Source organism: Papio anubis, chromosome X (genome assembly GCF_008728515.1).
Source record: "Papio anubis isolate 15944 chromosome X, Panubis1.0, whole genome shotgun sequence".
NCBI classification, from domain to species: domain Eukaryota; kingdom Metazoa; phylum Chordata; class Mammalia; order Primates; family Cercopithecidae; genus Papio; species Papio anubis.
Genome location: NC_044996.1, coordinates 23,264,443 through 23,280,777, shown reverse-complemented (window position 1 = coordinate 23,280,777; position 16,335 = coordinate 23,264,443). Strand labels below are relative to the sequence as shown.

At 44.6% G+C, this 16,335-nt stretch overlaps 1 protein-coding gene and 1 long non-coding RNA gene across 2 annotated transcripts in view; one reads left to right on the top strand and one right to left on the bottom strand.

Annotated features, from left to right (window-relative positions):
- LOC108583893 overlaps positions 1-16,335 on the bottom strand; it is an 82,357-nt gene that overhangs the window by 61,780 nt on the left and 4,242 nt on the right. The window lies entirely within an intron of this gene.
- The window catches only part of ARHGAP36 (Rho GTPase activating protein 36), a 31,477-nt gene continuing 25,743 nt past the window's right edge, over positions 10,602-16,335 (top strand). Inside the window, exon 1 of the mRNA XM_003918275.3 lies at positions 10,602-10,782. Within this exon, the coding sequence (XP_003918324.1) occupies positions 10,725-10,782 (58 nt within the window). The 5' untranslated portion in view covers positions 10,602-10,724. The remainder of the gene's footprint in view (positions 10,783-16,335) is intronic.

Here is a 16,335-nt window from a genome sequence, read left to right as displayed (position 1 = left end):
TCCCACTGTTTTTATCCAAGAAATGGAAGCCGATACTAAAAGACAGTATACTGGAGGGGTTCATAGATCTGGCTTTGAATCCTGGCTCTGCATTAGCTAGCTGTGTGGCCTTGGGCAGGCTGCTTACTCACTAGAAACTACATCCTTCTCTTTAAAGTAGGGATCCAAATAAACCTTCCTCGTAGGACTATTATGAGGATGAAGAGAAATTATGCATGCAAAGTGCTTATTATAGTGCCTTCCTTATAGTAAAAGCTCCATGAATGTTAGCTATGATTATTACTACTGCCTGTCTCTTTGCAGGATGCTAAGTGAACTCATACAAATGCATGAGAAAATTGGTCTAGAGGAGGGGAAGAGATAATTGGTGGCTTCCACATAAGTGTCCCTGAGGCCATTGATGGGGGAAGGGATGAGGAAGAGTGAATTCTGATTGCGGGAGGAATTACAGATTCTGCTTGGGGTGGGAGGTCCTGCCAGCTCCGGGAACAGCCAAAGAGAAGGAAGGAGATTGGGGATCTGTGTTCAGGCTCCAAACATATTTCATTGCTCAGCAGGGTCAATTGTTGGCCTTTAGTCCCAGCCAGCTAAGGTTCCCGTTCTCAGGGTCTCAGCTGTTTCTGTTTCCCTGGGGTGGTTCTCTTTCCCAAAAACTGGACAGAGGAATATTTCTTTGGGGGAATATTGAAGCGCAAAAGGTTTTGTGGAAGGCCAGCACAAACGAAAAATAATGAATTCTTGTGCAGGAGCCTTTTGTGTAAATGGGAGTTCACAGTACAAATGTAAGAAATATTATTAATATTCCCAATAATAACAGTAATGATCACTCTTTAAAGCTTGTTCTATGGAGTGCCACTGCTAGAGGTTGACACATCATCTCGGATGGTGCGAAACATCCCCAGGGTCCATCTGCATTCAGAACCACAGCCCACATTCTTCTCCCCCTTTACGGAGACCTCGCTCTCCCAGAGTCACACACATAATTTAGCCTTCGGTGAAATGATTCTGACGCTATAGAGGCTCCCTGGAGAATGGATGCTGTGCGGAGGCGGGCAGTGTGGGCTCCTGACTTCAAGCTGCAGCAAGGCGAGGAATTGATACATCTCCTAAGCTCCAAGGGCTCAACTCCTTTGGAGATGAGAAGGGCTTTGTCAAAGTCTGATGGTTATTAATAATTCTCTCAACCGAAGAGAGCCCCGTGCTTATCAATTGACAAGTATTTAGTGAGAACCCTCTGTGGGGGATCTAAAGAGGTTTGGCAGAGCTGACAATGTGGTTGAGGAGACAGACCACAGACATAGAAAGATTATTGACAATAAAAGCAGTCCCTTCAACAAAGAGATGCTAGCAGCTGAAGCAAAGTGGAAAAAAATGTAGAGTCAGGAGACCTGACATTACAATCTCTCTGAAACTTGGTTTCCCTATCATCTTAGAAAGGCAGCCTGCTATCATTAAAAGAATGTTCACTTTGGAGTCAGACCAACCTGACTTAAAATTTCAATTACCTCAGAAACTAACTAGGGGTCATTGAACCAGTTACTTAACTCCTATGGGGCACAATCACCTTATGTATAAATTGAGATATAATAATAGCCCCTACCTCATAGTGTTGTGGTGAGAATTAAATGAAAGCACACATGTAAAATGCTAAACATAATGCCTGGCACACAGTAAACATTTAATAATCTGTTCTTCTTATTATAATATGCAAGGGGAAAGCAGAGAATGCTTGGAAATAGAAGGGTTTTATTTTCCTCTTCAGCTCTTTATATGCGTGACATTAAATTTCATATGAATGCAAACCAAAAAATACTTATATGTAAACAATAATTATAATATCACTGTATGATACCTTTTATATGCCTCCCCAGTATTGCTCACTAAATTTGGTATGATCAAATTTACAGAACAGTGAAATAGCAGAGGAGACAAATTATATGCTCCTTGTGATCTTGAATTCCTTTCTGAGCTTCAGTTTTCCCATCTGTATAATGTGGCTAAGAACACCTACTTCACAGTGCGGTTGTGAAAATTAAATTAAAATGTGTATAAAGCACTAGGCAGAAAACAAACATTAGCTCCCTCCTCTTCTCTCATCTATAAAAATGAGAATAAGAAAAAATCATCCTCACAGGGTTATGATGAGGATGAAGACAGGCAAATACACAGGAAATGCTTGTAAACTGTAAGATCTCCCATAATAGTCTTTACAGAACATTTGAAGTGTACCAGGCATTGTGCAATTAACAAATGTTAATCAATTAGGTAAACATTACTTAAGTGTCTACTATATGGAGGACACTATTTTAGGTATTGTGAGTGATCCAGAAAGATAAGGGCTATCAGAGTAGATGAGCCCCTCCACAAAAGAATAGAGCATTGAGGACAGGACCTGAGCAATGCTCCCATTTAGGGTACCAAAGGAGAATGCAGAGCTAGAAGGAGAAATCAGAGATAAGAACACCAGTATAGCACAGTGTCCTCAGAGCCAAGGGAAGAGTGAGTTTCAATAAATAGAGACTTACAATGTAGCATTGTGCAAAGAATGAAAATAAAAATAGGACAGAGATGTGTCCCCTTGGAGTAGGCCTCCAAAAAAACATTGGTAACAGTATTGAGAGGGGCTGTGTGTGTGTGCAAATATGGAGGGGGTAGGAGCTGTCTTGCGTGGATGGCAGGAGTGTTTCTCCAGCATGGCTGCTCTCTGGTCCTAGGCAGATGCATCTCTGATGGCACATTCCTGCCTTACCACTTAGTTTTCAGTCTCATAACTCTCCTGGGATCTGAAGGGTAGAACAGCAAGACAGTTATAAGCCCTGGTGCTTGATAGCAGGAGAGGGTGTTGGGCCACAGAAGTCAGAAGAGGGGGTCCTTGGGCGGGGCCCAGACCCAAAGTAGCTCAGAAGATAAAGTCAGTCCTTGGTATCTTTTGTCCTAGGGCCAATTTTGGTGTTCTTATGGTGCCTGGGATGGAGGAATGCAGGGAGGGAAGGGCAAACAACCCCTTAGTTAGGGAAATCTAGGGCTCTGGATCTAGCCTTGCATCTTTGTTTAAGGCGTGGGTTGTCCCAAGATTGAGTTATAATGGAGAAAGACCTATTTGCATTGACAAATGGCACTTAATGAAGGGAATGATTAAAAGTGAGGAAGCTACAGGCTCAGAAATGTCAGTGGTTGTTGTACAAGAGAATTCCTTTATTGCACGTTCCTCTCCCCCTTCTCCCTCCTCCTTTTTGTTCCCTCCCGCTATTGCTCATCATCCTTCTTCTCCTCTGCCCTCTTCCTGCTTGCTCCATCCACCTCCACCCACAGCAACTGATGAGATTTCTCATGATCTACAGTCAAATGCCATTAATCCCGACAGGCTCACGAGGGTCCACCTAAGCTGTCCCATGAACCAATCCTGTGAGTAGACAGACCAGGGGACGCAGCGGGCAGGCAGCCCCCCACCCCGCCCCCTCACGAGAAATGGCAGTTAAACCAATAAACCAGAGTGGTTGTCCCTAAAATAATCAATAAATCACTTGGGGTCCAAGAGAGGTGGAAAGCTCCCCAGCAAACAGTGCTCAGGATATTTTCCATGACCTTCTCTGCCTTGAATGTCCATGGCACACTAGCCGTGCGGGCCAGGACTGACTCTGCTCTCAAGGTGCCGCTCCCAGATTCCGCCTGGCCCTCTCAGTTTCAGAGGGAGGTAATTCATTCCAATGGGATGTGACAGGTGCCATCTTCAGGCGCCTGGCTCAGATCCCAGCAGCAGGGACTGTCGCTGACTGCAAATCCCCCAAGTGCCACGCTGGTCTGAAGAAAGCAAGCCCTGGGGTGGGCAGATGACCTTTCAAGAACCCAGGAAGCCAAAGTGGGATAACAGTGTGATGTAATGGACCGAGCCCTGGACTAGGATGCTGGACACCTGGCTTTTAGTCCCTTTTCAGCCACTAACTTGCTAGGCGATGTTGGGTAAGTCATTTTTCCTTTCTGGATCTCAGTGCCTCCTTCCCACTGGCCCCCGTGATGAGAGGAGGTTGGACTAGATTATCTCTAATGGCACTTTCAACCCTGATAAGCAAGTTTTGAAATTAAAGAAAACATTATTTTTTGAAAATTGCCAGCTCTAATTAGAATTTGTTTAAGGACTCCTCTCGGTCTCTAATTTAAGCTGCTTGGCCATCAAATCCTTCACTCTAAACTCCAATGCAGTACAGGCAGCCACTTACCAGCACCCAAGCTCCATCTAAGACATCACAACCACTCACAGGTGTAGCCTTCCCCTCCTGCAGAGCTAGTTCTGTGTTTGGGCCCAGGTCATCCTGATAGAGTCCTGAGGTAGAGCACCGTGGGAGGGATGTACCACTAACTCTCAGATTTTAGAGTAAACCGGTGGGGTGGCTGCCTGGGAGGAGATTCCCCTTAACTTTGTATTTTCAGACTTTTAAACATATGGTAAATTTGAAAGAACAGCACAATAAATACTTGTGTGTGTATATATATATGCACAATAAATTCTCTATCTATATAATATATATATTTATCTATCTATATAATATGAATATAAATAAATAAATATATACACACACACACACACACATTTGAAAATATGTTGCAGATATCATGACATTTCACTACTAAGAATAAAATGTTCTTAGCTGGGGAGATTCTCAGGCTTTCTAAAGGCTTTGGAATTCTCTGCAAGGTGAAAGTCTCCAAGTTTTGGAGTCCAAGGGAGGGGTCAAGAGACATATAAGATCTAAGGCCAGATTTTAGGCTGGATATGGGTAGTGTGAGAGGGAGCCCTGCACAAAAGAAGGAAGCACAAAAGTGGTTCAAGAACAGGTTCCAAACAAACAAAAAAAGCAGTGACTTTAGGCAAGTCACTCCCCTTCCTCAAACTTCAGTTTCTTCCTCTATAAAATGAGGGTTGTGCTAATCTCTGTCCTGCCAACCTCCCAAAGCTGTATGCAATTCAGATTGAAAATACATATGAGAGTACGTCGGGAGCTGATACACTTAAATATATAAAGGCAAGTGCTTTGCAGGGATGACCTTCAGAGGTAGTAAAGCCCAGGAGTCTATGGCAACACATAGAAGTGGACGGTCCCCCTGCTGAGCCCCTAAACTCTTGTTATCGAAAGCCATAGAATTTTCATCTAGAACGGAAATGTCAGTGGCTTGCATGTCTTGTAGTTTTTCAAAGGCATAAGCACACACTTGAGTTTTTTCTAGTTCTTTTTTCAGATAACTCCATTTTCTTATTGATTATGGCACAAAACTAAAAGAAAACCTCCCCATGCTTTTTGTTCTTTCTGACTTTTTTTTTTCTGTGCCCCCCTTAGTTCCCACCATTCTCCCTACCCCACCCGGTCGAGACTTCTGGAGTTGGAAAATTCTCTCATCCTGCCTACCCCTAGCTCAAAGAGCAAAATACTTTACAAAATTAAGTGAGCATTTGGGATTTTTAACTTGATTTTATCTTTTCATTCAACCAGAGGGGTATGTGTGTGGGAGATGCACTTGTCAACTAAAAGCAATTTCTCTGCCTCCTTGGGGACTGAAGCGTAATCGTTGCTCTGTCTTTCTGGTGTCAGGATGAAACTTGCATTTTCCTGAGTGGTGTCAGCACACTGACAGACAGCTCCTGGGATCTAGCAAGGAGTACCGAAAAAGAATGGGCAGGGGGCGAGAGATGTGGAGGCTGGTCTCAGCTCATCTCTTCTCCCCTGGGTGACTTTGGGATAGTCACTTACTTTGCCTCACTTTTCTAAATCTAAGAAAATGGGAATAATTCTCTCCCATATCTACCTCACAAAGATGGTGCCAGGACTTTGTCAGGTTTCAGTGATATGAAAATGTTTAGAATTAATAGAGCTATGGGAAAAAAGTGCTGCGGAAGGAGTGTACCCTTAGAAATGCTGTTAAGTAGCTAGAAAGGAACTTCAAGATTTCTCTGTATAACCCCATTTGAGAAATGAGGAAATTGAGGCCCTTCTGAGGTTCAAAGCGGTCCCCCGAAGCACCCGTGATTTAACTGACACATTTACCATTTGCCCAGTTAAGTCTTTCACAAATAGAAAACCAGGGAGGCAGGGTCTTGAGGTCCTGGGGCTTGGAGTCCCTTTTAGAGAACAAATATGATCCCTGTGCGCTCTGTGTGGACCTTCTGATAGGGCTTCTCAAAAGGACATGCTGGGGGGCAGGGTGCTGATCTGCCAATTCCCTTCATGGGCCCAGAGATAAGTACTTTGTTATCTCATTCCTGAAAATGCAGAGATCTTCCTAACAATCTGTAGAGCAGGGGTGTCCAAGTTTTTGGCTTCCCTGGGCCACTTTGGGAGAAATGTTGGGCCATACATAAAATACACTAACACTAATGATAGCTGATAAGGTAAAACAAATGGCAAAAGAATCTTATAATGTTTTAAGAAAGTTTACACATTTGTGTTGGGCCGCATCCAAAGCTGTCCTGGGTTGCATGTGGCCTGTGGGTCATGGCTTGGACAAGCCTGCTGTACAGGGAGGTGGGCGGCAGGACTGAGATTCCCACTTCATAGAGGAGGAGCCTGAGGCTCATGTTGGGAAGCAGACACACATTCACCCAGCCAGTCAGCCAGTAAGTCCAGCCTCACTCTTGGTATTTTAACTGCCCTTTCCACTGTGCTCTCTTGCCTGATGCAAGGAACCCAACAAGTAGAAAGTTCAAATGAAATAACCTGACTGGGAAGTGCTATGTAGACATATACACAAGGATTCTTAGAAAATCCAAATGAATGACTTGTATGGAGTATGCTCATTTTGAACACACCTAGGCCCTGTGAGGAGTCATGTTTCAAGGTTTGGTCAATTTTCCATGCTACGTATTTCCCCATGCACCCAAAAGAAGTAGAGTGGGGTTAAAGTGACCAGTTTCCCCATTTGGTTGCCCCAGTGTTTCTTGTGGCTAGGGTGCCGCAGTGTTCCCTGTAGCTACGGTGCAATGGGAGGGTTTGCAGGGAAAGACTTCTTTCTTCTACATTAGAGTTTCTCTAGCTTTAATGGGCATAAAACCCCCATGAAGGGTCTGTTAAAAGTACTATTTTCTAGTCTCCATGCCCAGAAATTCTTGTTTAGTAGGACTGGAGTGGGAGCAGGGAATCTGCATTGTTATATGACATTCCAAGTGATTCTGATGCATCTGGTCCAATGGATTGTACTTTGGGAAACACTGATCCACGACAAGGTTTAAGGGCCTTTAATTCCTACAGTCCCATTTAAGTAGCAATTATATGCCCGGGTGTCAAGCACTTTTGGGCTTCAGGAAAAAAGTTAAGAAGGTCTGAAGCCTATCTTCTAAAAGTCAGCAAACCCCCAGATTCACTTCATCATTGTGGCTAAAGACCTCTGGGAAGACAATGACCCAAGCTAGGAGCAGGATGCTTGGCTTTTAATTGGAATTACAATAGAAGACGCTTAAGCAGCAGCAAACTGTCAAGCTGTAGGTCTTGGACTGTCAGAATGAGGACAAAGATGTCCTATGTGTCCCTTGTGAGCATATACCGTGGGATGAGGGATTACAGGTCCAAGCTAGCAGGTTCCTGGCTGCTCAATGGGGGCACTAAGAACTCCTACGTCCTCAGAAAGGAGGAGTCATAACTTGTTACGTGCTCCTGCACAGGAAGGGAATTCTGCATTTTACTCACAGGCTAACTTTCTCAGCCTTTTCTGGGTCACCAAAGCCAGCCCAAGTGCCCTGTGCCACTGGCACAACCCCAACCTAAAGGCCCTCGCCATTCCCCTGTCTAGCCTAGTCCTTTATTCAGCAGAGACAAAGTTGTAGATTTTTTTCTAAGTAGGATTTTCTAACTCCAGAAAATAATATATGTTTATTAAAGAAAAACTGCAGAATACTAAGATATGAAAATAATAAAACAGTTAAAAATTGCCCATAATTGCATTACCTAAATACAATCACGACTCAGATTCTGGTGTGTTTCCTTTTAGCCTTTTATTCTGTATATAGGTTTATTATTTATTTGTGCTGTTTATATTACAGTGTGCACACATTTTGCATCCTGCCTTTTTTTCATTTAAAAGTATCATACGTGTATTTTCAGATTATCATATAAGCTTCTAAATTATACACTTAAAAATAATTGCATAATAATTCATTGAGTGAATCAACATTATTTGCATAGCTCAATATCTGGCACCTAGAGGACATTTGATAAATATTTGTTGTATGAATTAATGGATTGATGGATGAATGCATTTCCTTATTATGTCTATTATGTCCTTCTACCCCAGGATATTTAGTTAAGGATAAAGATTTTCAAAGGGAATGTAACACTAAGTAATTAAGTGGCAGAGTAGGCAGGTCAAAGAAAAGGGACAGGGCAAAATTGCTAACTTAGTTACTAAATCAATTTTTTAAGCATTTCTGACCTCTGTATTTTCTCTTCTCTTTTTTCCCAAAAGAGTAGATGCTTTGGTCCACCTGGAGCTTTTTCCATAGCTATTAATATACCCATTTTACAGGTGAGGAAACTAAGCTTCAGCGAGATTAAATAACCCTCCCAAGATTACATGGCTAGAACATAGCAGAATTGAGCTTCCAATCTAGGTTCGTGAGTTTCTGTAGCTTTGTTCCTTTACCACATTGCACCTCTTGAGGAAAAGGCAACAAAGAAGGACAGCTGTCATGGGTTTGTACCTCATGTAGAGCTGCCCTGGAAGCAGAGCAATTTCAGTTTCCAAGGACTCTTGGATTGGACCAGGCAGGCAGATTTTGTGCCATGAGGGAGCCCAAAAAAAGCTCATTCAGTTGGGAAAAAAAGGAACCCATTGAGGCCCTTTCAAAAGCTGGTGCTGGATAAGCTCATGGGAAGAGGTAAGGCTGAGATTTCAATATCCAGGGCCTGAAACTGGACATTTCTAGATGTCAGGCTTGTTTGGCTTGGATGACTAAGTATTTGTAAAGCAGAAATTGGTAAAAGAGCAGGTCTGGTGAGTGTTTGTTGTCTGTGATTGCTTTTAGAAAACAGAGAAAATTGGAAATGATTTAGAAATTGGTACAAAGGCAGAGAGGTACCATGTTTCCCAGAAAGGAAGGAAAATGAGTGGAAGACCTTTAAACTCTGAAGATAGCTCTGCTTTGCTAAGAATTGTATGGCAAAGTATGGGCAATTTTTCCATTTTATGCACCCCTTTTGCCGCGTTAATGCTAATATCAGTGGTTAGCAAAGCAAATATAATAACTGCTCTCCCCAACAGATCCCATGATTAAGGCTTCCACTCCTCTGGCCTGCAATCGAGATGTTGGAAGAAGATTTTCCATATTTCTTTCTACCTCCTCACTAGCATTTTGATCAACAGAGCCCCGTTCTCCCAGTGGAGAAAAACAAGGCACAGAGTCATGTCTGTACAGCTACCAATGGCGAATTGGGAGAGAAATTAATTTGGGCCCCTGGGCTTGAAGTAAAAAGGAAATTTCGGTTAGACGCCCTTCCTGCCCAATGCGGTCCATCTCTGGTGGCTGCTTCCACCCCAGGATTTGGGGGGCAGGGCTGTTTTTACCACCACCAGAGGCCCCAAACACTGAACCCATTGTGGCATGTGCTCCCATATGTATTTAAAATGTAAAAATACAAAGCCATAAAAGAAGTGTAAGAAAATCCAACACAGTACCACCCCCCGTTGAAATATCAAATATCAAATTCTTTCTAAAAATAAATGTTGGTCCCCCTCCCATATCAGTGCCCTGAGCAAAAGCATTGTCAGTGGAATCTGTAAGTCGGCAGCAAGTGGGGGGTACCCATATTTGTACATACTTGACACTAGGTTCTTTTATCTCAGTTGATGATCAACCCCCTCAATACAAATGTTCCCAGGCAGGAGAGCATCTCCCTCTTCCCTGCAGAATTCCCAGGACAAGGGAAGTAAGATTACTCTCAGATATGGGGCTTCTTGGGGGAGGCGGCAAAATCATTTTTCCTACTCACATTCTTGGTCCTCTAGAACAGAGCAGTGATTTAAATCAGACTTGGAGCTACTCGGGGCTGAGGTGATGCCTGCCCTAAGAGAGGGGTTAAGGGTGGGGGTGGGAGGGTCCCTAAGGGCTGAGACATCAACTCCCCTTTAGATTCAGGGATCCTGGGGGACACACTGCTTCCCGCTTAGACTAGGCCTCTTGAGGGCTGAGATGACGCTCGGCTAAATCGTGGAGTTTTCTAGAGCTTGGGATACAGTCTCGTCCTCAGATCTGAGGCTCCCTGGGACAGGTGCGCTACCTCGCCTTCAAATTCCAGCCTTTGGGGACAGGCCTGCTTTTATGTGCCCAATCAAGGGCTCCTGGGGAGGGGGTGGGGGACAGGGACCTTCCCTCCCTCTCAGATTTGGGGCTCACCAGGGCTGAGATAGCGTCTCCCCTCAGGCTCTGGGCTCCCTGGGGTAGGTGCAAGGTCCCGCCCTCAGAGTCAGAGCTTCCCCGGACAGGAGCTGTGTGTCTCGGCCTCCCTTCGCGTGGGGCAAGGGGCTGCGGGACCAGCGGCCTCTCTTCTGGCAGGAGGGGGGGGGGGGGGTTCCCCTGAGGCCCTGCCCCCTTCGTGACATGCTCGAGGTGTCCGGTGACCGAGACACTCTTAGCTGGGTGCAGGGTGCGGCTCAGGGCGTGGTCACCGGGGGCTACTTAGGGCGGCCAGTGCGGGGGACGACGCAAAGGTTAACTGCGAGCTGCTGGGCACTCAGCGCGGGTCATGGCGTGGATACTGGACTGCCTTTTCGCCTCGGCCTTTGAGCCCCGCCCCCGCCGTGGTGAGTTGGGCCCACCGAGTCGGGGGGCTGGGGTGCTCGGCCGGGGGCGGCCGGCGGCTGCAGCCCCGGCTGGGCGCCCTGGGGCTTGGCTGGTCGCCCCCTTGCCTCCCTTCCTGCTGGCTTTTAGCTAATTGTTCCTGGCTCAAGGGACTGCCCCGTCGAGGCCCCGCATAAATCACCAGCTTTGCCGGGAACCGCGAGCAATCGCGCTAATGGCTCGGCGGTACGCGGGACGAGCGCGTGGGCGGAGTCGTTGGCTCAGCCGCCCGCAGGGACAGCCAGAGCCTTGGGGCCAGACGCGCAGGAGCAGCGTCCCACAACTCAAGGACCCCAAAGGCCCAAGGATGAATGTCCCTGACAGGGCAAGCCAGGCCCCAGGGACCCTGAAGGAGGCGGGGTTCATTTTGCCTTGAAGCTTGTCCCCTTGTCTCAATCTCAAACACAGAATATCAGCAATGGACCCCTTAAAGTCTTCGAATTTAACCCCTTCATTTAAGAGATGATGACACTGAAGATAGGAAAAGCCTGCCTAAGGTTACCCAACAGGTTGGCAGCATACATGGGTCAGGTTAGGATCTGCCAGCTGCCCACTGCCCCAGACTGCCCAGTAGTGGATCCCTAGGGTCTTTAGTCGGGGTCTTTCTTTGGGTACTTGAGATCAATGCTTGGTTTCCCTATTTCTGTGGAATTAAGGACACAGTGTGCAAAGATCACAGCACCGGCATTATGTGGGTCACATTTCACCCCTTTTCTGGAACTGCTTCTACAAAGTACATTTTGACAACTGATTACATTTTCGTCCTTAAAGTTTCAGGAGACTGATATTTTCTTTTTGACATACCCCAGGACCCCCACCCATACTGTCCTTCACTCCCCCTTGATAAGCCCCACCTCCTTCAGGCTGCCACCTGCCCCCACAGCCACCTGTTTTTCCATAGTCTCCACCTCCAAAATCTATATTGGTGAGAGTGCGTCATTGGGCACCAGCCATAGACCAAACCTGGGGTTGTCTCCTCTTTCCTCTGCCCCCTGACAGGCGGGGGAGGGAAGTCAGGGAGAGGAGGGGCCTCAGCAACTTAATTCAGCAGAGACCTGTTTTTAGTTCTTGCCAGCCCCAACACCCTACTGAGAACCATCCTAGGAGTCTGACCTCCTGCTAAAAGACTACGGCATGCTTAGCCAGTTCAAGTACAGCCTCGGGCCAGCAACAAGATCTCTGAGAAGGAAAAAGATCTGCATACACACAGAGTTTAATTTTTTCTTTTGCATATTTTAAAGGTTTATATGATCCTGGTGAATCAAAAATATAAGGGAGTTTTATAAGATGTCTTTTGAGGCCTTACTGCTCTAACAGTCTACCCTGAAAAAGGGGGTGAGGGAAACATTTCACCCTTGCTTGGACTAGAAGGTCGTCATGTGACTCCAATGAGATCAAGGACATGAAGGCTTCCTTATGAATAACCACATAGGAGGGAGTCCATATTACACCAGGAAGCCCACTCCCATCTGAAAACAGCAATGTCTATTAGAATTAGGAGGCTTTTCCTTAAACTGAACCTAAAAAACCAAATCTATATCCTGGGAGCTTCCACCTTCTGGCCCTGGCATTGACTTCCATGGTCCTCCTTCCTAGGAAACAGTACTAGCTCTCTCCATTGTCCCACCCCCAACTCACCCTGTTCTTACCTAGGCCAAACTTCCCCAGTTTCGTCATCTGTTTAACATGTGACATAGCTTCAAGGCCCTCACCCATGTCTACCTGCTTTTCTTTGAACATGCTCCAACTTATAAATGTCCAATGACTGGGCCAAAAGAGGTTTTCCAGCTGTGCCCCTATAAATATAGTCCTGGATGGCTGACTTTCCCTCCTTTGGAAGCCTACACCACACCCAAGGTACACACATACGTAGTCATAAACACACACATAACATACACATTACCACACCTATGCATGCCCACGTGCAAAGCCATGAACACACACACGCTTCACATGCACTACATACTTTCTACACATAGCTTAATATACTCACATTACCCGTGTATGCACCGCTCACAAATCCCATGCACAGCCACACAGTTCACACAAAGACTTTATTTACATTGAATTACTTTCAACGAAAGCTACTCTTTTTCCTTAAGTAAACCCAAGTTCTTTTCAGAGTCTCCGTTCTGTATTTGGTGTTTGAACTCAAGTGTAAGACCTTATATTTGCTGCTGCACTTCTAGTCTGGTGGGACCTATTCCCCAATATACCCCTGCAGCACACCACTGCCTACATCAGCTCTACTACTTATACAAGAGCAGCTGATATATGTGAAGCACTTCCCAAATGCTGGGCCCTTAGGCTCAGTTCCTTACATGTATAATCTCACTTAAGTCACAGGGCATCACTTTGAAATAAATAATCTTTGGGTAGTTTTTTGACTGGGCAAGAGCTCACTTCATTGCACTCCCCCTGAGAAATGCTGTACAATGTGAAGGGTAACTTTGTGGGTAACTATTGATATTCTGCAGGGCTGTAATTGCCTTGGTGCCTCCCTTCGAATGTCTTTCAGAAGTCTTCAGGCATCAGAGATGGGGTTGGGGGAGGAAGCTGTCACCTGACTGGGCAGAATTGGGGCAGTATCTAAATGTTCCTTCATCCCCATTACCCTTGCCCAAGAGATAGTTGGTATGTCACAGTATTTTTTTTTTTTTGAGGGGCAGGTTTATTTTGTCTTCATTAGAATATCATCACTCTTTTGTTGACGTTTGCTATTTTTTTTGTTTGAACTCTTTTTTTAAAAAATAAATTTACTTTAAATTCTGGGATACATGTGCAGAATGTGCAGTTTTGTTACATAGGTATACATGTGCCATGGTGGTTTGCATCAGAACAATTTTTTGAGGGCGACAATGGGCAATGGGCAACCATAGGAAGGCACTTGGAAGAGGCATCATTGAGGTCTGGGAGGAAAGAGGGCCCAGAAAGGCCTTCTTTCCCAGGGAAAGAGACAGCACAATTGACCCACTTGAAATTCTCTCCCCAGTTCACTCTTGGCATTGGATTTGGCCTCAAACAATTGGACTTCTGTAAAGCAGCCAAAGCTCTAAAGCTGAAGGGACCCTGGGGCCCACTTTACATACAAATTTGATCTTTTCTTGGAGATGGGACCGAATCGATTTGCTGAGGCCAGGCCTAGTTGTGCTGCAGCAGGATCAGTTTCCAGAGATGGGGCGTGACTGCCAATGAGACACCCCATTCTCCAGGTCAGGTCCTCAGATAAGCACCCCCATTCACCAATGGCAGGACTTCCCCAATTTTCTTTATTACTTGTTTGTACCTCAAAAGACATTTCTCCCAGAGAAAAAAAAATGTGATGCTCTAGAGCTTAGCCCACACTTTACCCATCGTGAGGATGAAATACAGAATCTGTGTGATGAAAACCGGCAGAAAATAATACTGTTGCAAATGTATCTCAGACTCCAGCGGTAGAGCTGACATTTATCAAGCTTAAATATCAAATGACGGAAAGCATCGAGCACTGATAGAGCAAGACATCAGGTCCCTGAGGGTGATTATGGCAACGGTGAAAGTAAAATCATTCCTTTTTTTTCACACCTACCTACTACGACAACCTAAATGTCCAACAATAGTGGAATGGTTAAATAAAATCTATGACATATCCACTTATTAGATTGCATAGAATCATAAAAATTATTTTTGTGAAGAATATGTAACAACATAGAAAATGGTACGATTATAACTGTCAAATATGCATTTTTGAAAGACTAGAAAGAAATCGGCAATAAGATAAAGTTAGAGAATCTATTAAGGTGGTGGGATAATAGCTACTTCTGTCTGTTTTCTAAAGTCTATGAAGTTTGTTCTTCAATTACTAATTTAAAAAGGCATAAAAAGGCAAATTTAGGATCTGTGACATGCAAATAATCTATACAGTGATCTAGAATCCCACTATACATAGTTTAAATATATTTTTTCTTCTAATTGTAGTTTAAATATAATGACTGGATCAGGCCAGCCAAACATAATCTTCCCAATGATCATGAAATTTCCACTAACTCTGGGTGGGAAGAGGAACAACTGGTTTGAATCCCAGGCCAGCTCTTTTAAGGTTGCTGTGAGAGAGTTACTTAACTTCTCTTAAAATGACATAATAATGTCTATATTTTGTGGTTGTAAATAATAATAATAGTTCTTATTACTGCTGTTGTAGATGTCATTATATTAAATGCTTTCTATGGTCAGTTATCAAAAGAAGTTTTATTTTTTCCAAATGTTTACTATTTGTAAATACCAGTCACTCTACATAAACTATCTCTAACCGTAACAACTGTCTGAGGTTAGTATTATTGTCTCTATTTTAAGGACAAAAGCTCAGGGAAGTTTAGTAACTTGCCCACTGTCACACAGTGGCTGAGCAAGGATTACAATCCTTTTTGATCTGACTTCAAAGCTTGAGTGAAATTAAAAGAGAGAAACATTTGCAAAGCTCCTATGCTGACATGTGGCAGACATTTACTAGGTGGTCAACATGATGTTGGTGATACTTTGCCCAGGGCCCAGATGCCGGTCTTTGACTTATTTGATTATCTATAAATTTCTTTCTGTGAAAAGGAATTTCAACTGAAAGATGCAATACAAACACACCACCTGTGTCCTCATAGATGGGGCTCTGAGTCACTAGGAAACGATTTCTGTTTCCTGCTGGCAGTATCATTTGTTCTCACATGTATCAGCAGAAGTAGGTAGATGGCATGTTTGATGAGCCTTGGCAGCTACTGTCACGTCTCAGATACACTTCTTGAGCAACCACGCGGCTTCCTCGGGATGGGTACCCAATACTTAGCAGCCGGTAGGTCCCTGCTTATTAAGGAAACTTACTAAGTGGCATGGGCATATCTGGAACCCCTGCTCTAACTATTCTCTGTCTGATGTGGTTGACACCTAATTATTACCCCTCCCATTTCCCTTTTCAAAGCTGAGGCTCCAGGACTTCCACAGAAGCAGACAGGGGTAGGAGCTGGAGAAGTTTTTCGAAATTCTTAAATCCTCAGAGGGACTCACTTGCAAGGAGGTATCTGGGGTCAGTGAGGGTAGCATGCAGGATAAATAGAAGGGATGAAGAAGAGGGAGGAGTTGAAGGCACCTTCCAGAGTCTGGGAACATCTAGGTGGGGACCTCTCAGAGCTTTTCCTGCCATGAATCTCAATACCTCTCTACTCTGTAGTCTTTTTATCCCTCCCTGGGATTATATCCACCACCACCACCCCTCCCCCGTCCCCAATTTCTTGATCTTCCTCCACCACTTCCTGCTTAAATGCAACTTTAGCTTGCAATGACTTGCTTTTGTCTCTAGAGGGAGGCAAAAGCACCAGGGAGGAAGGGGTTCAGACTGGGGTCTTCTTCCACTTCACTAGTTTTGGCAAAGGGTAGAATTTATTTTCCTTTAATTGGGAACACATGAATAAAAACTAATCAGAGATGTATTTTAGGTGCTGCATAGCATATCTCAGAGAATCATCGTATCTTTCTCTATCATCCCATCTACC